The sequence below is a fragment of the Pseudonaja textilis genome, chromosome Z (assembly GCF_049901715.1).
Source record: "Pseudonaja textilis isolate UNSWEBS1 chromosome Z, rPseTex1.2, whole genome shotgun sequence".
Taxonomy (NCBI): Eukaryota; Metazoa; Chordata; class Lepidosauria; order Squamata; family Elapidae; genus Pseudonaja; species Pseudonaja textilis.
Window position 1 is genome coordinate 35,868,564 of NC_142008.1, and position 26,592 is coordinate 35,895,155.

At 36.7% G+C, this 26,592-nt stretch overlaps 1 protein-coding gene across 2 annotated transcripts in view; it reads left to right on the forward strand.

The window, feature by feature from the left end:
• The first annotated feature begins 19,245 nt into the window (after positions 1-19,245).
• The window catches only part of ABCB5 (ATP binding cassette subfamily B member 5), a 42,345-nt gene continuing 34,998 nt past the window's right edge, over positions 19,246-26,592 (forward strand). For both annotated transcript variants that reach the window (XM_087916898.1, XM_087916897.1), the window contains exons 1-6: positions 19,246-19,294; positions 20,060-20,144; positions 20,227-20,284; positions 21,801-21,948; positions 24,462-24,528; positions 25,374-25,565. In XM_087916898.1, the coding sequence (XP_087773024.1) occupies positions 19,246-19,294; positions 20,060-20,144; positions 20,227-20,284; positions 21,801-21,948; positions 24,462-24,528; positions 25,374-25,565 (599 nt within the window). The remainder of the gene's footprint in view (positions 19,295-20,059; positions 20,145-20,226; positions 20,285-21,800; positions 21,949-24,461; positions 24,529-25,373; positions 25,566-26,592) is intronic.

Below are 26,592 nucleotides of genomic sequence, written 5' to 3' on the forward strand. Positions count from 1 at the left end.
TGCAAGCGATTTTGCATTTTGATGAAAATAAGAATGACTAGCAACAGGATCAGCAAACAAAGACACAACATCCTTTAAGGATTCATCTGCCTTCTGATTTCCTTCAGTCGAGGCATTAGTAAAGGGAGCATGATTTCGAATTTGTTCTACATACAAAGAATACAAGTGAGTTTCCAAACTATTCTTTAAAGATAAAAACAAGGATAACAAATTCTTATCCAAAAAGAGAGCACAATAAGAAAGGGGAAGAGATTGCATAGCTAAATACACATATTGAGTATCAACAATCAAGTTAATAGGTTGGTCATTGAACAATCGTAAAGCCAAAATCACAGCAGCCAGCTCAGCACGTTGAGCTGAAGTCTGCGTGGCAGTAAATTTAGAATACCATTGTTGTTGAATCTGCCAGACAACCACACCCCTTGGAGGTGATCCATCAGTAAAGACTGTAAGACCTTTAGAAATAGGATTTCGCACAAAAATGGAAGATATGGCCGGATTTAAAGTAGTAGTAACCAACCACTATTCTAGGATCCTTGGGTAAAGAATACAACAAGTTTCCCATATATTGAGAAAAGGCTATCTGATATGATTCTGAAATCATCATCAAATGCTCATGTTTAATTTTTGTACAAGTTAAAGCTATGCTAATGAGATCCTGTCCTTAAGATTTAAGGCTCATTTACGACCTTTAATAAACAAATCCTCTAATGCTGATTGATAAGGTAAATGTTTCTAGGTGGAGTAGCTGACAAATTAATCCATTCATGAATGTTGACCGCTTGCGGGGACGCATTAGAATAAAGACATCCTGTGGGTAAGGGTGTAGTGGGAAGAATAGCTAAGGAAAGTCCTATTGTTAAGGATGTTATCCTATCCACATATCGATGCTTAAACTTATTCAATATTTCTTGAAGGCATGTTCTTTGAGGATCAGTTAATACAACTAGATCTCCTGGTGATTGTGCTCCCTTCAAAGACTGAAATAAGGGCAACATATCACCAGTTGTAATGTAGAAGAATGCCCAATTAATAATGCCAAGTAATTTTTGCCATTGTACTAATGTATATGATTTCTGTACTTGAAATTCAGGAAGAATTGGAATGGAGGAATTGTGCAACATTCTATGTTTCCCATTTTTCTTTTTTATAACAAAAACAGGAGTATTCCAAGGACTAGTAGAAGGTTCTATATGACAGCAGCCAATTGCTCTTGAACCAATTTATTTTATTTATTTTATTTTATTTGTCAATTGTTTACAAGATAATAAGTATAAGTGTATACATAGTTATGAATACATGAAATGGGTACATATAAGAAAAATAAAAGAAAAATAAAAGAAACAATAGGACAGGGATGGTAGGCACGTTGGTGCGCTTATGCACGCCCCTACAGACCTCTTAGGAAAGGGGTGAGGTCAATAGTAGACTGTCTAAGGTTAAAGTTTTGGGGTTTGGGGAAGAAACTACAGAGTCAGGTAGAGTATTCCAGACATTGATCACTCTGTTGCTGAAGTCGTATTTCCTGCAATCAAGCTTGGTGCGGTTAACCTTGAGTTTGTATCTGTTGTGTGCTCTTGTGTTGTTATGGTTGAAGCTGAAGTATTCATTGACAGGTAGGACATTGCAATGTATGATTTTATATACCATGCTTAAGTCAGACCGAAGACGGCGTAATTCAAGGTTTTCTAGTTCTAGAATTTCAAGTCTGGTGGCATAAGGTATTCTACAACAAGTAGAGGAGTGGAGAACTCTTCTTGTGAAATATTTCTGGACTTTCTCAATTGTGCTAATATCAGATACATAATGTGGGTTCCAGACTGATGAGCTGTATTCGAGTATTGGTCTAGCAAATGTTTTGTATGCTCTAGTTAGTAGTGTGATATTACCAGAGAAAAAGCTACGTAAGATTAGGTTAACAACTCTTAATGCCTTTTGGCTATGTAGTTGCAGTGGGCTCTAGCACTTAGATCATTAGAGGTGAGTATTCCAAGGTCCTTTACAGAGCTTGGATCATCAACAAGATCTTGACTATTCAGCTTGTACTTTATTTTCAGATTTTTTTGCCAATATGTAAGACAGAGCATTTATTTGTTGAGATTTGAAGTTGCCATTTGTTTGACCATTCTGATACACAGTCAAGATCTTTTTGAAGGGTAGCAGTATTGTCTGTGGTATTGAACAGCTTTACATCATCAGCGAAAAGAACGCAGTTGCTCTTAATATGATCACAGAGGTCATTTATGTAGAGTATGAAGAGAGTTGGTCCTAGAACACTGCCTTGGGGGACACCACTATTGACAGGTACAGAATTTGATAGGACGCTCCCAATTTTGACCATTTGTTGTCTGTTTGACAGGAACGCTTCTATCCAGTTATGCAATTGTCCAGAGATACCATAGGATTTTATTTTTAGTAGTAGTTTGTCATGTACCACTGAATCAAAGGCTTTACAGAAGTCTATGTAGATTGCATCTATTGTTTTGCCCTGATCAAGTTGTGTAGTCCATATGTTTTTGCAGTGTAAGAGTTGCAGATTACAGGATAGTTTTTTTCTGAAACCAAATTGTTTATTGGAGAGTAGGTTGTTTGTCTCTAAGTGGAGGATGATGGATTGGTTAATAATTGATTCCATGACTTTACAGGAGACGCAGCATAAAGAGATTGGTCTGTAATTTTCAACTAGGCTGGGGTCTCCCTTTTTGAAGATGGGGATGACTGTGGCTTGTGACCATAGGTTAGGCAAGGAGCTGGTCCTGAAAGATTTTTCAAAGATTATGCTTAGAGGTTTGGCTATGGCAGTGGATAGCTTTTTTAAGAAATAGGCACATATTCCATCCGGTCCAATAGATAGAGATGGTTTTAGATTGCGTAGTGCTTTTTCAACATTGTCTTCTGTAAAATCGATATGTATTAGATCATTGTAGTTATCTGTGGTTCGGCTAGGAAATACTGGGCATGATCCATTGCTGTTTACAAATACTGAGCCAAAAAATGTGTTAAAGATGTTGGCTTTAATGGTGTCGTCGTTGCAGTCTTTACCATTAGGTCCTATCAGGGGTGGGATGGACCTTGAATCTTTTAGTTTGTTGTTTACAAAATTGTAAAAAGCACTGGTGGAATTGGTGCTTAGAAGGTTTTCCTCTTGTTTAATGTGATAATTGGTGCATTCGGTCTTTCTTTGGTGGCATAAATTTTTGTATCGGCTTTTGAAATTGGCGACGTGACCAGATTTGTTTTTCCACCAGAGTGACCTCTTTTTGGATTGAAGTTTCCTTATTGTTATGGGCAATCTATTTTTTCGTTTTGTTTTGGGAGTTGTTGTTGGTACATATAGTTTGATGACTCTTTTGACTTCAAGTAAAAATATGTTGTAATGGTCTTCAACAGTATTGCATCCAGTGAATAGAGATTGCCAATCAAGGGATGAGAGATCGTTGTTTATAAGATCATAGTTGCCTTTTTTGAAATTATAATTGGGGATTACATCATTGTGGTGGTTTTTGTGTGGACGTATGTTGAGACAAAAGTCAATCATATTGTGGTCACTGCTGGAAAAGGGTTCTTTAGTTTGTATTCCGTGAAATTAAATTCAAACTATTGCAGAAGATGAGATCGAGGCAGTTGTTTAGTCTAGTGTTGTTGGTTACTAGTTGTTCCAGTCCCAGATTTGTAACAGCATTGTAAAAGGTTGCATGTATGGTTTCAGTTGTACATTCATTTAGGGTCCAGTCAATATGAGGCAGATTGAAATCACCAAGAAAGATAAAGGGTATGGGCAGGATGCTGCCCATGTTAGTAGTGTATTTAGCTTGTTTACATGTTCGATGTCATAATCAGGTGCTCTGTAACATAGTAAGAATCGAATTGTGATATTTAAGGATAGTTCACAGATGATGGTCTCAGGAAGAGCAAGCTCCTGGGTAACTTGGATATTTTTTAGATGTAAGGACTTTTTATAGAAGATAGCAACACCACCTCCTCTACGAATTTCACGATCTGATCGGTAAACATGATAGTCTCTTACTGTGGTAATGGAGTCAGGGAGAGATGCGTTGAGCCATGTTTCACAGACAAATATAATGTCGAATTTAGCCATATTTAGTAGAAGGAAAAATTCAGGTATTTTATTTACAAGGCTTCTTGCATTGAGTAGCTTGCATTTAAGGCCAGCAGTAGTTGGAATTGAGGTAGTTAGGGGCGTGCGTGCCTAGTCTTGGGTGATGGTGGATTGATTGAGGTAGGGTTGTGGTTGAAGGTTAAAGCTGAGTTGCGGGATGTGTGACTTACTTTTGATACAGTCAGCATGGTAGTCAATGTACAGGCCCTTCTCTCCATTGTCTAGACGTTTTTTGAGTTCAGTGCGGAGTACACGGGAGCAGGCACGTTGCTGTACGGTTAGGTCAGGGTGACAACAGAGGTTCTTATGGTTGGTGTTGGTTTTGGCGAGTGAATTTATAGTGTAAATGAATTTGCGTTTGCTTGATTCATTTTTGCAAATGACCCTGCAGAAGCGTGGGGTCACAGAGCCGTCTCTGTTTTTGAGCTCTTGGCCAATGCGGGAAATGTCAAGTATTTCATCAGGGGAGATGGTTGATGCTTGATAATCACTGATGATGTTTCGGACAGTTGTGATGTCATCATTATCATTGATGCCCTCTAGACCAAATAAGATGGCGTTTGGACGTTTCCGTTCACGCTCAACAGCTTCTCTGATGAGGATTGGGATATCAATATTTGTGTGGGTTATGTTTTTTGTGGATTGGGTTGTGGATTGGGTTGTGGTTGTTGAGTAGAGATGTGGTTTGTAGCTATTGGATGTTCAGGTTTTTGCGTTGTGTCTTTTTTTTCGAGGTTGGATAATCTTTCTTTTAAGGCATCCAGGGATGCTACTATGGTGTCAAGGGATGTTAATCGTGTTTCAATGGTATTAACTCTTTCCAACAGATCCAGTTTGGGTCTGCATGATTTGCAGAGATATGGAAACTCATTGGATGATTCTAGGTATTGAATCATTTGCTTGGGTAATCCCAAGCAGTCATGATGAGTGTATTTGTTACACAGAGAACATTTGATGGAGTTTTCATTATCCTTTAGAGTTTTGTAGCATTTAAGGCATGTGCAGGAGTCTTGTGGTTCATTGTTGGGGATTAATTTCTCTTTAGGTTGTGGTTTGGCATTGGATTTTTTTCTTGGCATGGTAGGTTTGTTAAGATAGTACGTTGATTGAATTAATTAATGGAACAATTTTGGGTAATCAATATAGCCAATATCACACCAATCAATCAATTGCAGTAATCTCTCTAGTCAGATAATTTCCTAAGCAACAATCAACCTAATCAATTAATTACACTAACTACTAATCAATTAATTACACTAATCATTAGTCACACTGTTCAATTAAATTCACTAAATCACTGATTTTACTAATCAATTAAATTACATGAATCTTGATCTTTAAACTAGTCAGTAATCACACTCTTTGCACTAAACACTCTAATCACACTAATCAATTAATACAATAAATCAATTAAACCATTAATAAAATATTTTATAGAAATTGATTATCTAATCATTGATGTCGGTGATGAGGTAGAAAAGTTGTAAGTTTTGAGGTAACGAATTAATGGGTGTTTGATTAAAGTAATGAGGTAGTATTGAGAGTCTTTAAGGAAAGGGTTGTTTGTTTTTCTAGCAGCTGTGATAGACTGGGTAAGAGGAATTTATTGCTCTGATTGCTGCTGTTATTGCTCTGTAAACAAAAGGCTGTAACAGGATGTTCAAAGCACACTGGGGTTTTGAAAGAGAGCAAAACTCGCTGAATTAAAACACTTTAACTACAATCAATATGTCTCTGAATAAGATTGTTTTGCAATAGTTTCCTAAAGTTCTTCAAGTTGATTAGTACTAAAAATACAGTCCAGAAATTTGGGTTAACTAATCCAATCTGTCCTTTACTTTTAAAGTTACTTCTAGTTGCAATACCTTTTTTTTAACGAAATCTGACAGTCACTCCAGATCATTAATCACAGTTATTTTCCTCCTTTGAGTCCCACTTTACAAGGAAAATTCCACTGCAGAACTTTGAGTGATTCTAACCAAGACTAAGCACGCTGTTACAAGATCTTTCCTTTCTTTTTGACTTCTGTCTTAGCTGACTTACTGGTTTTGATTTAGCTATGCAGGCAATTCTCTTTTTAGTTCGGATGGAGGGGTTTTCTTCGGGTCAGTCAAGGAGACTGTCCTCTCCTCTCAACAACCAAAGCATTCCTCTGCCGTCCAGGGTAACTTTTGGCTCCTAAGAGCCTCAGGGCTTTCTCCTCCCTCCTTGTTTCTCCCTGCCAGCTGTCTGATGTGGCTCCAGGGAAACTGTGGGGGGGATATTAATGGAAACGCGTTGTCTGGCGTGGAAGATACTTCTATCAGCTGTGTGAGGGATTTAAATGAAGGTACGTTGTTTGCACTCCTCAGGCTCCAAGTGATCCAGTTCAAGAGCTCCACCAGTGTGGTTAATAGGGCTCGATGGAAAGAGCTTCACTTCTCTGGGGAAGGAGAGGAGGGCTCCGGAACAATTAGCAGGAGCTCTGCTAGCATTATTTGGGCTCCACAGCTTCAGAATCCAGCGTTTTGGGGCTTGTTTTTTGGGGATCAGGTTTACTCATGGTTACTGGTGCAAGCAGCAGCTTTAAAAGTGATTTCTGGTTCAGGTGGTGGCTTTATAGGGAGATAGTGCTCCAGGAGTGAGAGCTTCACTTTCCTAGTTGGGAGCCGCCTAATTGTTGTAAAACAGCAAGTTTTTCCCTTGATAATGGCCATTGTTCCACTCAAACCAGCATAGAACAGAGACATTTAAGAGGAAGAGACATCATCAAGAATCAAATGGGCATTAAGAAGAGAAAGGATATCACGGCCCCAAATATTAGTATGAATATCTAGAATGTATGGTTGTAGGAAAAAGGACTTACCAGCAGATGTTGTAACATTAATTTCTTGAACACTCTGCCAAGCAGCTGTAGAACCTCCTATTCCCCACAATGAAGAAACTGTCATTTTTGGCCACTGTACTGGCCACTGTAAAGAGGAGATGACAGTAACATCGGCTCCAGTATCCAATAACCCTTGAAATGGTTGTTTATTAAGGAAGAGCGTTAACAATGGATGAGAGGAGTTCAGCTAATGAAATAAGCCTACAGATAAAGAAGTTGATCCAAATCTTGCATCCCCACAATTACCTATACCAGGAGATGGAATTTTATATGGAAGAAGAAGCAATTGAGCAACAGAAGAATTACAAGGAAGAACTTGAGCAAGATTCACCCAAATCTGATTCATGAGGATACCAGTGTAATCTGAATCAATTATCCCAGGGACAACAAAACAGCCCTTTTTGTGTGCAGAAGAACGAGGCAAAATTAAGCCAACTAATCCCGAAGGAAGAGGACCTTTAAATTGAGAGGGAACTATTTTAACTTCCATGAGAAATTTAAACTCAATTTCCTCTTGAGTGATTAAATCGATCCCAGCGATACCGGCTGTGGCTGGGGAGTAGTGAGAGAGACTGCTGGAGGAGTCAGAGTGATGGGAAAGGCATGCTTTGAATTCTGGGTGAGTGCCATACACATTGGCAAGTTTCCTGATCAAAACCAACATTGATTGGCCCAATGAAACCCCTTTTTACAAATAGGGCACTTCTTAGAAGGATGATTCTGAGGCATAGAAGGTGTAGAATGACAGTCCTTCTGAAAGTGGTCAGGCTTCTTACACTTAAAACAGTTACCAATTGGTCGCTGTCCTTTCTGAATAGCAGCTGCTAACATATGCATTTTATAAGTTTGGGATCCAATATCCTGGCAGACTCGCAGCATATCTGCCAGAGTGTAATGAGCAGTAGCCTTTAACGGCTGTAAAGCTCTTTTACAATCTGCATTAGCATTTTCAATAGCTAACTGGCGAAGAAGTTCACCAGCAGCTTCCTGATGATCAAACTTCTGTCTAATTGCTTTGGACAGACACTCAACAAAGTCAGCATAAGGCTCATTGGCATTCTGTTGAATGTTTGAAAAATTTGCTCTAGGTTCTCCAACTTGGGGTACCTTAAGAAAAGCACAAAAGGCACATTCAGAAACAATAGTTAATGTAGCTGGAGGAAGAACAACTTGAGTAGGGATTGTACCAAATGGTCCAGAACCAAATAGCTGCTCAACTGTATATGCCCCTCCCCCTCCTAAAGCAGCAGCTTGAGCATGTCTCATATATTCACTCTCCCAAACCACATATTGCGTGGATGTTAAAATCATGTGAAATATTTGCTTCCAATCTTCAGGGATCATTGTATAACCATTTTTTATTCCTTCTACAAGTCCTCTTGTAAAATTACCACTAATCCCATAGTCTGTAACTGCCTTTTTTTACTCTCTTAAGATCTGATAAGGCAGACCCTCCCATTCTGCTACTTGCAGTCCAAGCTGTGGCCCCTGACCAGGATGATATTGTACTGGACAAACAGACAGTAATTCTGCAAGTTCTGTTCCTGAGACAGAGGCATCCCTTTTACAAGTCTCTACCATTTTCTGAAAAGAAGACTGAACAATAGAGTCAAGAGGCTTTTGCCCTGTATCTGCAGGAGCTGAGGGAATTGAAGACATATATTCAGGTGAAGAAGTGGGACAAATGACAGCATTAGTATAACATGAAGGTGGAGGTGTTAAAAGAGAAAGTTCATTGTGACCAAATTTTTCAATTGCATGCCTACATAAATGCCACACATGCAAAACTTCTATTTTTGCTCAAGGTTCAGTATGCAATGTTTTCCCTATACGTTCCCAATCAGTTAATTTTAAAGACCCCTTTCTGGGTACCATAGGCACTGAGCTGCAATTTCCTGGACCAGCCTTAAGAGATTTCTTTTTGGTACTTCGGTATTATTTTTCTTCAATAAATAGCCTAATTCATCTACATGCTTCCTTTGTTCCTCAGAAAGCAAAGACCCCATACTTACAGAAACCAAAAGATTGAAGAAACCACAAAGGGTTGAAGGTGCACCAAATCCTTGCCAGACAAAGTAAGAGGATCCCTGTTCAGGTGCCACTTGTAATGATGGGGCAGTCGAGTTGTTTGATCATGAACAACTGAATCATGATGATCTTTATTGGAGTCTAGTCTTGCATTTATACACATTTTTAATTATCCTCCATCACTGGTTAACTTTGGTTACTGCTTAACTTTGGTTACTGTTTAGCACAGTAATCCATACAATTAATTATCTCTAGTTAAAGTCTAACATATGTTTACTTCCTCTCTCTAATCCTCCTTTAGATTAGTGACTTTGTTTACCTGAGTTGTATTTGCTTGGAAACATTATTTATCTGAGGTTTACCATCCGAGATTGGAACATTCCTGCAATTACAACTCTACAGTTACAAACTCTACTTCAGATATAAACGCCTTCCTGTTTGCCTTTGTGACAAGGTAGTATTTACTCATTGAGAATATATTAAAGTAGTTCATATTTGGATTGAGAAATACACTACAGGGGTAATAATCTTGGAATGTTGAATCATTACACATGTGTAATTGTTCTTGTAATGCATTTTGTTGACATACTTGCTACTTAGTTCAACAATGACTACACATAAAGATAGAATTATGTAATTTGATGATAATTGAAAGATGATTGGCTGACTTTTCGTTCAGCCACTCCATCTCAACTCAATCCACCTCACAGAGTATTGTTGAAGGAAAATAGGAGGCAGGGGCACAATCTGTGCTGTTAGAGATATAGAAAATAAAGATAGCATACAACTATAAAACTAACATTCCTGTGAATTGTACACTTGATCCATAGATGATTTGGGGGGGAAATTATGCAACATTGAGAATGAAGATGACTGAAGAGGTGGTATTATTGTCAGGTAATTTCAGCGGCTGGTTGAGAATACAAGTCAGGAAGTTACAGAATGAATGAGAATGATGACTATTTGGTGAGTATCTATTTAGAAAAAGAACTAAGTCTTCAAGTATGTGTTTTAATAATATGCTGTTCATGTTACCACGTGACAAAATAATGAACCTAAAAAACAAAAATTTGGTATTAGATAATGAAAGATAATAAGTGAATAATGATTAGAGGCAGTCTTTGGGTTATTTTTGGGACAAAGATTGCCATTGCCAAGCAATGTGGTTGTAAAGCACAACATTATATCACTACTTAATTTATCAACAACAATCAGTTCCAGTTGTTCTTATAACCTCAAGATATGTGGGCTTTAAAATGGGAACTGATAGAAGTCAGAGTGTATGTAAATGCTATGGGTGATGAGGGACACTGTGAGGTATCCTTGGGAGCCTCAGGGAAGATTAAGTATGAATAATGGAGGGCAGGGAGAGGGGTGGTTGGGTAAAATGCAAGTGCAGGAAGAGCACAGGATAGAGAACATGGCACCATACGAATGCAGAAAAGCCAGCTAGCTTATCAAACCAACTTGCAATTGTTTCTGCTGTATTCTGCATTAACTTTGCCTGACCTTGCTTGGAGGAAGCCAGCAAAAAAGATAATAAATGGCAATCAAGTGATTGAATCTTCCTGCAAGTGCCCAGATCATGATCACATGGCTGCCAGGGATGGTACAATAGCTGAAACTTCATGAATTGTCTTGTATTTCATTTTCCAGCATCACTGTAACTTTCAATAGATGCTGAATGAATGAATATAAGCCAAGGACAACCTATAAAGGAACTGAACATGGAATAGATCAGGGGTCGTCAACCTTTTGGACCTCAGGGACCACCAAACTCATAATTTTAAATCCCATGGACCAGAGACCCAGGGAAAATCCCCCAAAAAGTCTGCAGGAAAATTCCCCACCCTGTTTTCCTATCGATCGATCATTCTTTATTTGGGATCACAGGATACGGTCTCCAGCTCCATACTCAGGGAAAGAGAGAAAGAGAGACTTTTGGCTTCATGCAAGGAAAGCAGCAGAAGTCTTTCTTTCTCTCCCCCAAACTCCGCCAGAAATGAGCCTTTGTGAGACTTGTCATGCTGGCACAGCCTCTTGGAGCAGGAGGCCTTGCAGGGTCCCAAAGACTCATTTCTGGCAGAGTTTGGGAAGCAGAAGAAGAAAGAAATGGAAATAAGCAGCCTGGTAGCCAGGCGAGGTGTGTGGGGCAAGTTCCCCGCTCCGCCCTTTCCCCGCTCTCCTCACTACCTCATGTTGTTCATAATGCAAGCAACGCAAGCTTTGTGTTCCCACGGGCCGTGTGGGCAGCACAGCCTTTTGTTCCCACTCACCCTGGATTAATTGCTTTGAGCGTGCATTTCTCTGCAAACCACCAAAATTTTCTCATGGACCACCAGGGGTCCCCGGCCCACTGGTTGGTGACCACTGGAATAGATCATTACTAGATAATATCAAGAAAGGGTTTTTGTCCAGGCATTATGAAAAGAGATTTCAGATATAAAGCAACATTTTATAGTCTGTTCTAAGTGAGGATAATAAGTGAGGATAATAATCTAAGTGAGTAGTCCCCTTAACTATGATGAATTCAGGCCGATCTAGATATTCTGTAATATTCTAAATCATTCCTGAATGACTGTGTAATAATTATAATTTCTACAATTGTGAGAACAATCTTTCTATATTTATAATTATCCTGTTGCATCCATTTTTGTGATATATCTAAGAAACACAACCCTATATTATCAATACAATATGATATTCAACTCAGTGGCATTTAAATCTGAGTAAAAATGATTAAAATTGCCATCAATCACCTGTCGAGTTTAAATGAAAATATTTCACTATTATAATAATTGTGAATTGTTACTATAATCTTGATGGGATTAATGTGTTCAGAACACTATACCAATAAAATTGCTTAGACTAGGTATAGTATGTTATGTTTTTTTTCTCCTTCTCCTTTTATGGTATAAAGTAGACTTTACTGACCTAACAAAAAGTTGCAGAGCGTGTTTTGCTCTGAAATATGAACTGCCATAACCTGAAAGTTACAGACAGATTCATTTATTTTACCAGACTTTTTGTTAAGTCTGCGTATTGTATCTCCTGAAGGTCAATTAAGATGAATCTCCTAGTTTCTCAGAATCAAGTTAAATAATGACCTTGTCGTAAAAACATCCCAATAAAGAGGAACGCAGATAGACCACAAACAATAATTCTTATTTAAAGATTCAGAGGTTTATTTCGTGAGCAATTTGAAACATGAATAGCCATCATAACACAACTTATAGTAACAACCCATTTCTTGGTGGGATTCAAATTTTTTTTACTACTGGCGTGGCTTGATGGGCATGACGTGGCTTGGTGGGCGTGGCAGCGGAAGAATACTGAAAATCCCCATTCCCTCTCCATTCTGGAGGAAAGTTATTGCCAAATCCCATTCCCTTCCCCACACCACTAACCTGCTTTCCAGCTCCATTCTCCTGTGCAGAGCAATAAAAGAAGACCCAGCCAATCAGCTGGGATTCAGGAGACAGAAAATAGATGGGGGCGGGACCAGTCAGAGGTGGTATTTGCCAGTTCTTGGAACTACTCAAAATTTCCACTACTGGTTCTCCAGAACCTGTCAGAACCTGCTGAATACCACCTCTAAACCCATTTCAATGAGGTCCAGAGACAATAGCTAGGTTCAGCAAGGAATAGCTATGGCCAGTGGCCCTGAACTCATCCAAAGACATTCTTTTTATACTTTTCTGCATGCATTTCACAACTTACTTTCTTGTTCTTTCTTACTGACAGTCTCCACATATACCCTAGTACATCTCAAACCTCTATCCATCGGCTACTTTCAGTTCCTTGTTTCTCATGTTTTGTCCTTCTATGTCCAAATATATTTATAAAGCTACATACTTTGGAAAATCATGTTTCACAATTAGCAACAGCTCAGCAGGGTTACAAATAGTTCTGGTACATTTTGAAATCATCTTATGTAATACTTTGATTCATATCTCTTTATTCTGGGTCCTGCTATCATCCTTATTAAATCTGATAGATCAATAGCCTATATTTTTGTTTCTCAGAACCTGCAACTGATTAATTCACTTAGCATGTATTAACACACTAATAGTAAAGCTAGTCTGGACTGGTCAATTCCATACAATATAATTTCATTATGGAATACCTTTTTATCTATTTCTGTACAATCTTCTTCTCATGTATGGAATCTATGAACTGCAATGTCCACTTACAACTAGCAATAGTTAGTTTCTTTCTTTCTTTCCAACAAAGTTCTAACTCTTTTAGATAATTTCCTCAATATATACCAGAAATCAGATTCCTTCAACTTCTTATTTTTTTATCAAGGATAAGATGTAGAAATTTTTCTTAATGTTTAATATGTGTGAGTTTTTTCCAGGATTCTTGAATATCCCAAAGTTTGCAAATAGCCAGTAGTAACTGAAGTAGAAGAACAAGAAAATTCAGGTGGAGAGAAAAAGATGTTCACATTTCCCCTTCCCGAGGAAGCCTTATCCAGTATGTTTTTACTGTGAAGTAAAGGAGAGAGGTGTTTTCTTTATTTTTATAAATCCACCTTTTAATATATCTGATCAAAGAAATCTTCTATTCAAAAGTCAATGTTTTAGAGAAACAACAAGGTGTACAGAACTTTCTGTTCTAAATTATTCAGGTGTGAGAACATCAATTGTTCAATAATAAAACATTCATACCAACAGACATTTGCCATCTGAGACAAAATATAGATACATGTCTTTACACTGCAACTAGGAAAAAATCCATTCTGGCAGCCAGAGGCTAACTACAAAGTGCAGGACTTCCTCTGACATTCAGTTCTGCCTTCCAGGGAAGAGGAATTGCCTTAGGGCTCAGTAGGAATAACACAAAATGCTAATTGGTTGAAGATTCTTGCATGCTATTTGGCTCTGCAGTCAAACAAGCCTACAGAGATTTTAGTACCAAGCAAAAGTGAGGCAGAAAGAAAGTAATAAAAGCTATTAAAATGTGATAAAATGCTATGTCTGCAGACATGCATGGTGTAATGGAAAACATATTAAATTACAGAGTGTTTTGCTGGGAAGGGTTGATTGTGGAGTGTGATTGGGCAGATGTTTGACAAAATTCCGATGGAAAGAAAGAAAAGTTGGCAATAAACAACATTTGAGAAACATTCAGATATGGCCTTAATAATCCATTAATATTTAAAAGGTAGCATTTAACACTGGTTGTACTTATTTCAACTTTTGAAAACTGATAAATGAGATTTAACAGTATTTGATAAGGAACATTATTCCCTGACACTGATCAAATCCAGAAACCACTCCTCTAGTCCTAAACACACTTAACAGAAAGTAACCTAGAATAAAAATAGTTGGATTTATCCACATACAATTATATGTAGCCTTTCACTGAATGGCCATTAGGGAGATTGTTCTGTATGATCCAGAAAAGAAGGCAAGTAAATCATTACTGAGATTATAAACCAAGCTACATTTCTCAAACAGTCTGTTTCTTTGTGATCGGCTGCTCCTATATATTCAGGTTTGTTTTAAAAGACGAGTAAAGGGAGAAAATGATTTCTCTCTCTGACCAAGGAAAGCTTGTTAAATGGAAGGGCTACGTTTGAAGTCAAGCAGCTTTTTGTCCCTTATTGAAACGCGAACCGGGAAGAAAGGTTGAGCTCTCTGGGCGTGTCTCCCGAATAGCTTCGAGCGAAACCTTACATTAACCTTGCTAGCAAAAACAGGTGCCATAAACCTATCCCATCAGCCAGAGGGGCATTTGCCAACTTTCCTTCGACGCCGAAAGACGATTCTCGCTTGGCTTAGTACTTGGAGCTTATAGCTGAACATCCCGTCTGCGTTTCCCCAGAAGATCGTAGGTGAGGAGATGAACTGAGGCCGGGGAGGTGGTGGGTGAGGATAGAATGCAGGCTTGATAAGTGAGTGCAAATTACAGAAGAGGATCCTGCCACCGTGAACGGTTGTGCAAAAAAGGAAATTGGGCTAGAATATGGCACTCTCAGCATTTTTTCCTTGCAGATAAAGGACAATTTTAGAATCATATTCTCCTCTTACTGGTCCTCTTTGACTACTTTTGAGCCGCGGAAGAGCGAAACTCTTTCGTTGTCTATAAGCCTCGGAAGTGTTTTGTGGATAGCGCACTCCTTACACGTGCGGGTGTGTACTGCTTTCCCCGATCTCGTGCAATGTGTTTTACTAATTCTCCCAGAGTCCTTGCTGTATAGTGCTGGCATTGTAATCAGCATCAGGAAATCATGGGATTGGGTATTTGTGTCTGCTTAGATGGTAATTAAATTCAGAATTCAGAGAGGCGAATACCTAATACCTAATTCATATTGTAGGAGGTTGTTGCCCCAGCCAACTCAGCCAATGCCATATTGGCTGGAGTATTGGTGTTTAATACTCAGCATCTGGAAGACTTATATTTTAAAATCACATTGTAAGGCTTAAATAAATATGTAACTAAATGGCTTAACAATGAGTGTGTCGTTGGTGTGCCCATTCATTCTATGAAGAGGTGTGAATGTATTTTTTTTTTAATTTTTTTTTTTAAAAATACTGCCTCTTTCCTTTTCTGAACGTGAAACAGGAAGATCTATCTATCTATCTATCTATCATCTATGCCTTTAAGCCAACCTTGATTCTTGTTTGACTGCCTAGACAAGTACTTGCAGTTTTCTTAGCAAGATTTCAGAAGTGATTTGCATTGAACGTTTCATGGGACAGAGAGAGAGAGAATGACCCAAGGCCACACAATTGGCTTTGTGCTAAAGGCAGGACTAGAACTCTTGGATTCTAGTCTGATGCTTTAACTCCTACAACAAATTGCCTCTCCCACTCATCTAAGAAGTTTAAATTATGAATTTCTCAGCATTATTTGGTTTGCAGATTTAATAATTGCTGTGGACTACAATGACAATTCTTTAAACAAAAGAGGAATTTGGTTATACAGTAGATGGAAAATGAGGTTATGGTCTCAATGGAATGTAATATGTGAGCAATCCTATTTTTAAGAAGCCCTACACATTTTGTTCTTGTTTAAATATATTAGTCATAAATGGGAATTACATGCTTAGCTTAAACAATAATTTTTGAAACAGACATGCATTTTGGACCACAAAGAAAAAAAAGTAAAGAGTATAGAAAGTCCTTTTGTGTCTTAGTCTTTCCATGTTATCTCTATACACATACACTGCAATCTGATTCACACTTAGTTCTATATCTTGTAGTGGTTTGCTTTGTTTAGGTGAAGTTTATTATAGGATTCAAGCCATTATGGATGTCTGAAAAATGCATGGTTTATCTAAATATTGAAAAGCCACTATTTCCACTATTTCAGTCCATGCTAACTGGAAATGGAAACCAACATGCTAAGTATTAAGAATCCTATGGACCAATATTAAAGAGATACATAGTTTGGGAAGTGGGATAGCTAAATATAAGTAGGATAACTAGATAGCTACACAGCTGGATGGATGGATATGTAGCTATCTAGCTATCTTACTTATATCTAGCTATCCTATTTCCCAACCTATGTGGATGGTGGGTGGATGATAGATAGATAGATAGATAGATAGATAGATAGATAGATAGATAGATAGATAATAGATAGATAGATAGATAGATAGATAGATAGATAGACAGACAGACAGACAGACAGATATGGATGGATGAATGGATCAACAGACAGACAGGTGAACAGATGGATATAGATAGAGAGCAGATTATCCATGTATTTTCACCATGTTATGAAAACCCCAGCCGATCATTTAACAAATCAAAATTTAGGAGAAAATATTTCTTAATCTAATGCATGAGCCAAATTACTTTATGTTGTGACATAAATATGTAGTTTATACTTCATGAATTTGTGAACACATGTGTCAATAAATGTATTGTTTTTTTCATAGACCTGAATTCTCAGTTTTTTGCTACAATTAAAAGAGCTGTCCCCCAAGAAGTTATGTTTTATCTGAGATGCATTAATACATTCTTCTTGGCATAAGACTTTCAGAAGTTTGAGCTATGACTCTCATCTTTCCAAGAATGAGCTGGATGTAATCAGAGACTATATCCAACAGTTTGTGGATTGAAGCCATGAGTATGATGCCACTTGGCTAATGCTAGTAATTTAAGTGATACTGTTAATGAAAAAAAGCAGAAAAAGAAAGATGGAAGGAAGAGGAACAACCCTTAAAAGTTGTTGGATCTCAGCTTCTAGCAGGTCCAGCCAATAAGATAAATGGGGGAAAATGATACCATATTCATATTCTACTCATACTATTTCCTGTGGCACCTGAATTGCTATTGTGTGGAAGAAGATATTGAAATAAGCAGGTCTTTGGAATGAACTAGCACAGCCTTATAAATTCGTATGACATTTCTCTGATTTTTTTAATTTATTAACCATTATATATATTAATACTTTTGTTTCAACATGCTATCTTTCATTATGTTAACTGAGAAATCATATTCAGCCATTTCAAGTAATAGAAAATTCCCAAATAAAATAAGCTTGGATGAGAAAAATAGAAGAGGAGACAGGTCATGAAATTAATATCACTTATCAACCAAAATGAATTTCATTCTTCTGTGACTCATCATCTTTCAAGTTTCTGGCATTGACTAACAAGGATTTAATTCAGAAGGAGTTGTCTAATCTGTCATTACTAAGATTTGTTGAAGAAGACAGAAGGATTTGGCCTCATTTTTAATCTGCCTGGTATAATATTTATATTGCTGGTTGAGGAGGGAGGTTCTGCTTGAATTCTATTTTTTACTTCCAGGGAAAAAAATATATTCAAGCTAAGATATATATTCATATATATTATGTCTTATAGCTTGAAAGAAATGTGTTTGCAAAGCTGGTATCTTAAAAGAAGCTTCATTCTCATTTGCCTCAAAAGAAACACCAAAAACCAGGGCTGCAGCTATGCAAAAGATTCTTTCAACCTTCTCAAGATCCCCTGAGCTGGAACAATACTGGCTGAGACCATGTGCAATAGGGTGTCTGGCCATCTGCCATTTAGAGTTGCACTTTGGCATTTAATCATTGAGAAAGCAATGGAAAGGAAGAGAAGACTAACCTGAAAAGTAGATGGGGAAATTTAATAGAATCTCCAAAGATGATGTTTTCTTCTGACAACTTGGCCTATTTCTTGAATAACATTTTTAAAAATTTAAGTCAGAAATCAATTAAATTATAGAGCTTTTGGGGAAGCAAATTCCTTAACAAACCATTCGTGTTCAACAAGGCATGTCTTCCTTCCATAGAAACATAATGTAACTACTAATGTAACACACTTAGTAAGAGAACGTTTTGCTATTGCTAGGAGGGGAAATCATATGACTGGTTAAGGATTTGGCTATCTTAGATATTGGAAAAAATATTCACAGAAATATCTTGTCTGAAGAGAGGAGGAGGAGCCTTAGGAGGCTCTCTTCTTTTCACAACAAATTATCTAAATAAGTTTATTAACAACGTTATTAAACAAATGTTTAAATGTTTCCCAAACCTGATAGTCTGAAGTCACTGTCGCTTGTGATATCCCTAAATTTATGTTTAAAAAAAAAAGAATGATCACTGTAAATCACAAATGGTCAACATTTTAAAGACTGAGGATGAATGGAGAAAGTTTTGATGTTTTTCTTTGTTATTATTTTAATGGAAATTTATATTTCTGGAAGTTTACACTATTTTTAAACTCTTTCCATTCTCAAACTGGCAGGAAATTGCCCTGTCAATTTCCAGAAATTACAGTTAAAAGGAGTACCAGGGTCTTGGAGGCTTGGGAACCTTAGATTGCCAGTTCATGCTACACAGATAAGGAAATATCTTTTCAAACTTTAAGTAAAATAATCAGATGATGCTTTGCTGAGACAAAAATATGGAGTACATAGGACTACATGCAGGTCAATGGAATATGAAATCTGAATTTTTTAATCTCAAGATGAAGATGACATAAACAGAGGTAAGATGAATTTCTGGAAAATCTTGAGATTATGCTGAAGAATGTATGCATTTTAATCAATACTTTATGACAGGGAAACTTGACAAGTAGTTGAATTAAGTTGATTTCAAACCTTTTGAGTATCTGGATTGAGAGAGGATATTTTCACTAAATGTCAACATTAAGAGAAATAATAAAAAAATTAAATGAGCATATTATTTCTGAAATATAATTTCTTTTGATGTAGATTTTTTGAAACTGATCGGTTCGGCTGAAATTGGGTCAGAGAACAAATCAATGAAGGATCATTCCAAAAGTTACACAGTGAATGATGTTTCTATACCTGGTAAATCTGATATTTCTAATAATTTATTTATATTCACATATTCTTTCTAGGCTATGCATAGTAAATATATCATTACATTATAACTGATCACTATTCAAGCAAACTACCATGTCTTTTGGAGTTAGAAATTCAACAAATTACAACAATCTTTCCAATATCTGAAAAAAAAATGTTTTTACCTTTTGGAACAGAGTACTACTGTGGGATAGGAGTCCTTTGAAATTCACCCTAAGAAACTTTTGATAAAGGATAATCTCAGATCTCATGTTATCTCATATCCATCAACATATTAAAGTTCTGTTTTAAAAGCTGTGTTTTATATTATGAAGTCTCTGGCCTATAGTTTACACTTTGGGAAACAGAAACATTCAACCATTGTTGAAGTAATTTCAGATTAAAGCATTTTGTTTAACTCTAATATGCATTCATGTAGAGTAATTGTTAAATGAAAATGTCAAGAATGCTGCCTTTTTGCCTTATACAGTATATGAACAATTTCCTATTCTATATAAATATCTTTTTAAAGTTTCATGTGAACATTTTTATAATTATGAAGTATATATTTAATAGAAAAAAGCCAATTAGTTTTGCTCTGTTAATTATTGCTATATAACAATCCACTTTTAATCCATGTTTAATTTCTTCATAAGTTGCTTCATAAGTATGCCAATTCTAGACCTTTTACAGTCATTTCTGCAGGTTTATTTTTGTATAGGTAGATCAATATATTTGTAGGATGTTAAATGCAATCTGCTTCCCCATTAGAAATTTCAAGCAATGGCTGTGACAATCCTGCTTTCCAGCTGGATGAAACTTCTCCACAAAAGAGTCATTTAAAAAATAAGAAAATGTAAGTTTAATTTAAGCCCTTGCACACTTAATTTGCTAGAAATTGTTTCAGTTGACTTAATCTCCTGTTCAAACCTTTTTAGAAAGAACAATGAAACCTCTAAGAAGAAAGAAAAGCAGATGATTGGATTTTTTGAACTGGTTAGTTTGCAATCCTATTGATATGAGTTTTCTTTTATTTATTTATTTTTTAAATAGGGCAGCAGATCAGTTTAAAATATATATTTTAACCCAGATGAGGAAAATAGTTACTTCATTGTATAATGATTTGTTAATTTTTAACTGAAAAATGTTTTTCTAGCTGGCTTAAAATTTCAGGCTGAAACTTCAAAACAAAGTAATTAAGCTCTAAAAATACCTGTGAGGGTTTAGAAGAAGTTCAAGTAAATAAAAATGATACTAAATGCAGTCATTTTCCTCTGAAACTTGTCTACTTCCCTCTTTTTAATCTAAATAATTTTTTAAAATGAAATGGAAATATGTGGAATATCAAAATTAGGCACCTTCAGAAAACAATTGCCTATCAATGAGAGTTGGTAAATGTTTGATGTTGAGCACAGACATTAAGTCAGGGTATCAAACTCACATCATCACAGCAGTGTCACGTGATGTGTGTGGGGATTCTTCCCCTTGTCGCTAAACCATGCATGGGCATGGCCAGCCCACAGGCCAAGAGGTTGACAGCCCTACATTAAGTCTTCTGGTAAAAATAATGTGTAAATGCTTCTGTCTTACTATCATAACCTGTTACAAATTATTCAATTACTGGTTGACAAATCTGGAAACAAGATGGCCAGGACCAGAATACAACTGAGAGAGTCCAGAGATATTTCATGCGAAAAGTCCTTCATTCTTCTGCTCATAACAGAATACCTTATACCACCAGACTTGAAATTTTGGGCTTAGACAACTTAGAACATGCTGCCTTCAGTCTGACCTAAGTGTAGTACATAAATTATCTGCTACAATATCCTACCTGTCAATGACTACTTCAGCTTCAACCACAACACACAAGCACACAATAGATATAAACCTAAGGTAAACCGTTCCAAGCTCAATTGCAGAAAATACGACTTCAGCAACAGAATTGTCAATGCCTGGAATGTACAACCTGACTCTGTGGTCTGTTCCCCAAACTCCAAAACTTTAACCTTAGACTGTCTACTGTTGACCTCACCCCATTCCTAAGAGGCCTGTAAGGGGCGTGCATAAGAGCACCAACATGCCTACCATCTCTGTCCTAATGTCCCCTGTTATTCGTACCCATTTCATGCATTCTTAATCATGTTTCCAATTATATCTGTTATCTAAAACATGCTTGACAAAATGGAAAAAGGAAGGAAGGAAGGAAGGAAGGAAGGAAGGAAGGAAGGAAGAAAGAAAGAAAGAAAGAAAGAAAGAAAGAAAGAAAGAAAGAAAGAAAGAAAGAAAGAAAGAAAGAAAGAAAGAAAGAAAGAAAGAAAGAAAGAATCCAGATGAGCTTAGGAATGAAAAATAAGCATGCAATAGTTTTTTGTAATATGGCTTCCAAAATGCAAGTTGGATACAATATGTAATAGAACTATACAGATGATTGCCATGAACAAGACAATCTTGTCTATAAGCTATATGGAACATTCTGTCACAATTTCATTTACATTTTTCTGTATCCATTTAGTTTACCTTTGCAGACGCTCTAGATATTATTTTAATAATTGTGGGATCCATCGCAGCTGTTGCAGCAGGAACTGGACAACCAATTATCATCATTATCTTTGGCCAGATGACAAACAGCTTTGTGGTAACTAGTTCAAATGTGTCTACAGGTAAGAGCTTTACATCACACTAAGCCATAATATATTGAATTACAACATAGCATCAAACCAGCCAATTGTAGCTTATTAAATGCTTAGTGTAGGATGTGAATCCATAGACTGAGAGAACTAAGCTGGGAAACTAAGACTCTGAACATAATGAACAATTGTTGAAATATAGCAAGAAAAATATTGCCTCACATATTCAGAATTTAATTTAAGAAATTAGTCTTTGATTAATTATGTACCTTAAAATCATTTTTTTTACTTTTAGGGATCACATCAATAGATATTTCTCCATGATGATCTATCCCTAATCTATTATTTCATGTCCCCCAATGCCACTGAATGTCCCCCAATGCCACTCTTTGCCACTGAATTATAGTGATAGTATATCCATTCTGATAGATGGCATATCTAATGGAATTATAGTGATAGTATATACACTCTGATAGATGGCCATATCTAGTTGACCTTAGCTGATCACAGAAAAGCCTGTAGAGTTGGACCAAGTTTAGATAAGAAATTATTATTATTAAATTTGAAAGCTGAGAGCCAGACTGGAAAAAGCATCTTAAAGGAAAGCAGTGGCAATCTCTTTTGTGGTTTTGCCAAAGCAAAGAAAAAACCTTGGTGTGTGTGTGTGTGTGTGTGTGTGTGTGTGTGTGTGTATTTTCTTAGTTTTCGCGGGTACTTACATGTATGGCATTCAGCTTTGTTCGGGTATGTTATGTCCCACCTTCCAAAATAAACAGATAAGGCTGAAAGCAGCAGTCCTCGCAAATAAAGGCAGCAAACAGGAATCTTCACTGATAACAGCTGTAGATAGCCTCCACAAGATAGTCCAAGTTAATAGTTCCAACGAAATAAATCCAAGTCCCAACAAGATATTTCAGGTTTAAATCCTCCAAGCCAAAATCTTCGGTTCTCCTTGCAAACAAACACTTTGTTCCGGACAGAGTGCAAAGTCATCTCTCACCCTTTATAGAGCAGCAGCTAATTAGTCTAATTACTGATCTACCCTCCTCCTGTGCTCCCATTGGTTTCTTCTCATAAGGAGACGCCTGCTTCTGACATCCACCCAGCAATCATCTAAATTATTATCTTCACCTGAAGTCTCCATAAGTTCCTCATTGTCAGCCGTTCCCGGCTGATAACCTGATTGAGAAGCAGAGGAGGTTGAAGGTTCAGGCCGGTCCTGCAAATCGAATGTGTCCTCATTCAAAATATTTATTATCACTGCTGACAGGAACTGTTAGGACTCCTCTTCGAAATTCAAACAGACAGAGCTCTTTGCAGTAACGTCCTCATTCAAAACTGCAGGCAAAACTGTTAGGACTCCCCTTTGAAATTCAAACAGACAGAGCTCTTTGCAGTAACGTCCTCATTCAAAACTGCAAGCAAAACTGTTAGGACTCCCCTTTGAAATTCAAACAGACAGAGCTCTTTGCAGTAACGTGCTAATTAACTGGCTTGCCCATCAGATTAACGTTTCCTGGTTCTGACGTCAATCCACGATCTAACAGTCATCAGATTCAAAGTTCCTAACAGGATTGGTCCTTCCAATCACAACATATATATATATATATATCCCCACATGTAATGATCCAAAATCTGGGGTTTTGTTATTGTGTATGACAGCCAATTTGCAATCTGGTATTGCTTGAAAAACTAGATTTGGGGATTGATCTAGAAAGTAACAATTTATCTTTAATGAATGTTACTTTTCTTGGACATTATCGGACTTTAGACTTTATGTCTATTGAGATTCTCAGTCATCTAGGTCATAGTTTTCTCAAAGTTACTTTTTTTGTTGTTCAAAAGGCAACTGGATCCTAACCCCTTGAGGAAGAAGAATAAAACGTTTTGTTACTCGCTCAAGAAGCTTCATCAGTTCTGATGGCTGGGGAATGGAAAGATAGGTTCCTGACAAGAAGGGAGTGGAATGGAAGGATTGTATTTCTTTGCAGTCAAATGGTCGTTGGAACTTTAAAAGAAGGATAAAATAATTCATCTTTGTTAGAATTGAACACCTCACCTTCTACAGAAGGGAGGTATAAGATACCACCTATCTCCAGTTTAACAACTAGCCCTTGCAGCGGTTCCAAGAAGATTCCATAATCAATTGCACTCTGATTCAGGTATTCCTGAAGGTACAGATATACTCCTAAATGATCTCAACAGGTGTGAGAGTGCTATGACCACATAACTGCAAAGAAATACAATCCTTCCAGCCCCCCTTGCCATCTATGAGAACCTATCCTTCCATTCCCCCACCATCCAGTCTCAACTGTGAGTACCTATACTTTCATCTCCCCATTTATCAGAACTGATGAAGCTTCTTGGATAAGAAGTGAAACATTTTCTTCTTCTTCCTCAAGGAAAAAAAAACCAACCAAATTGCTTTTTGAAGAAAAAAAAGCACCTTGGAGACTTTAGACTATGTAAAAATATTTGGACTGTATTTCTGTTTAATATCTATAAGTTATCTTCTGATACTACTATTGTTATAATATTTCTTATAGGAAGTGCAGAAATGAATAATTCAGCATGTCCTCAGGCTGCTTCAGATATAGAAAATCAAATGGCCTCGTATGTACCTACACAGCTTTGTTCTTCTTCCTATTTGTAACTGGCAAATTGTAACTTATAATTGATTTTATGGTTAACTTATCTGATATTAAATTACATTGAATTTACTATTCTGTTATAAATATAGCCTTATGGCACAGTGGTTAGAATGCAAGCGATTTCTGCTGACTGCCAGCTGCCTACAATTTAGCAGTTCAAATCCCACCAGGCTCAAGGTTGACTCTGCCTTCCATCCTTCCGAGGTGGGTAAAATGAGGAGCCAGATTGTTGGGGACAATAGGCTGACTCTGTAAACTGCTTAGAGAGGGCTGCAAAACACTGTGAAGCTATATATTAGTCTAAGTGCTATTGCTTGTGCTATATAGCAATTTAATGTTCTTTTGTTGATTAGACTTATAGATTTTTGTAGAAATGACTGGTTTATACTATTATGGTAAAACAAAAAGTTGTGATTGTTGTTAATGCCCTATATTACTGTAACAGAGTTGGAAGTCAATGCTTCTTTTTCTTTTCTTACACTTCCTCACTTTTCTCTGCCATTCCCCCTCCTTATCCCTGTTCTTTTATTTGCTCTCATACTTTGTATTTTATAACACTTTATAACCTATTATTGTTCTTTTGTTATATAATAAACATCTGATTTTATATTCATTATCATTTATTGTATTGATTATTTGCATGACTATTAACTTTTTATGAGTGTGGAAATCAATTTATTTTCCTCCTCTTTTGTCTACAAGAATGTACTTTACGTTTTTAAATTGGGAACTATATTTGGGCTTTGGGGGCTGAAAAGGTAGAAATAAATTCTTAACAAATGTATTGACTCTTCATGTCTTCCACAGCCATGCGTACTACTTCGTTGGAATTGGCTTTGCTGTGCTGCTCTGCAGTTTTTTTGAAATCTGGACCTTTGTGGTTGCTTCTGCAAGACAGGCATCAAGGATACGTGACAAATTCTTTTTTGCTGTTCTTCACCAAGAAATGGCCTGGTTTGATACCACACCAATTGGAACATTGAATACGAGGCTGACAGAGTAAATGTTTTTAATATGCAATTTGGGGAAAACAATCACTGCCATGGATCAAAAGAGGACCAATTTCCATGGTTGATTTAGTTGTATTTCTATATCATCAATTGGCCACATTCACTAGTTATATTTACTTATTTGTTTTTAAATGTTTTCCAGCCTTAGAACAGAATTTTCAGATGACTGCTTATAATAGAAGTTGTCGTCCTGAAATTACAATTTAAAAATATTTATAGAATTAAAAATAGATAACATAATATCAAAATACATATTAGTACTAGGATTACCAGATATATGAACAGGCAAAGGAAGACATGGATAATTGGAAAGAATGAGGAATGGGGAGAAAGAGGACAGCCTATTTAGTATTTGTATTTATCAAAGAGGAAGGAATTAAAGTGAATAAGCAGGCAGATAATGGAAAATATACATTGAGAAAATATGCTAGTTCTAACAATATGTTTGCCTTTCAGGCTCTTAGTTCAATCCAGTTAGGAAACAAGAGCTTTCAATGGATAACTGATTAAGATTTTCTCCATTTAAGACAGCAGCACAAGCCAAGCTGGATTCCAGATTCATTAAAGCTATATAGCAATTTAAAAATTAAATTATTAACAGAATAATAAATCTCAATAGAGCAAAAATCATTTTCCATGACAATGGACAATAAGATAGAAGCCCAATTTCACAAAGTAGAGATTTCCTGAGCTAGAAGGCCCTCACCAAGAAAGAGCTGTCAGATAAAAGAGAAAACTCTGCTTAAGAAGCTATGTTTGTCTCTTTCTTGATCAGATTGCTAAGGCTGTTTATGTAGTGCCATTTTCTAAAAGTCAGAATCCTACCTGATGGCTGTTAGGAAGTAATAATAACTGTATGAGTTCATAAATGCTCAGTGGAATTTCATAATTATTAGTTTATATTTTACTGCATAAACCATGATCTCTGCTCAGCATTTTATCCCAAAATTATTAACATGAATTAAGGCAGGACAATAATTATTGAATGCTTCTAAATATTGTCCTCTATTGAAATC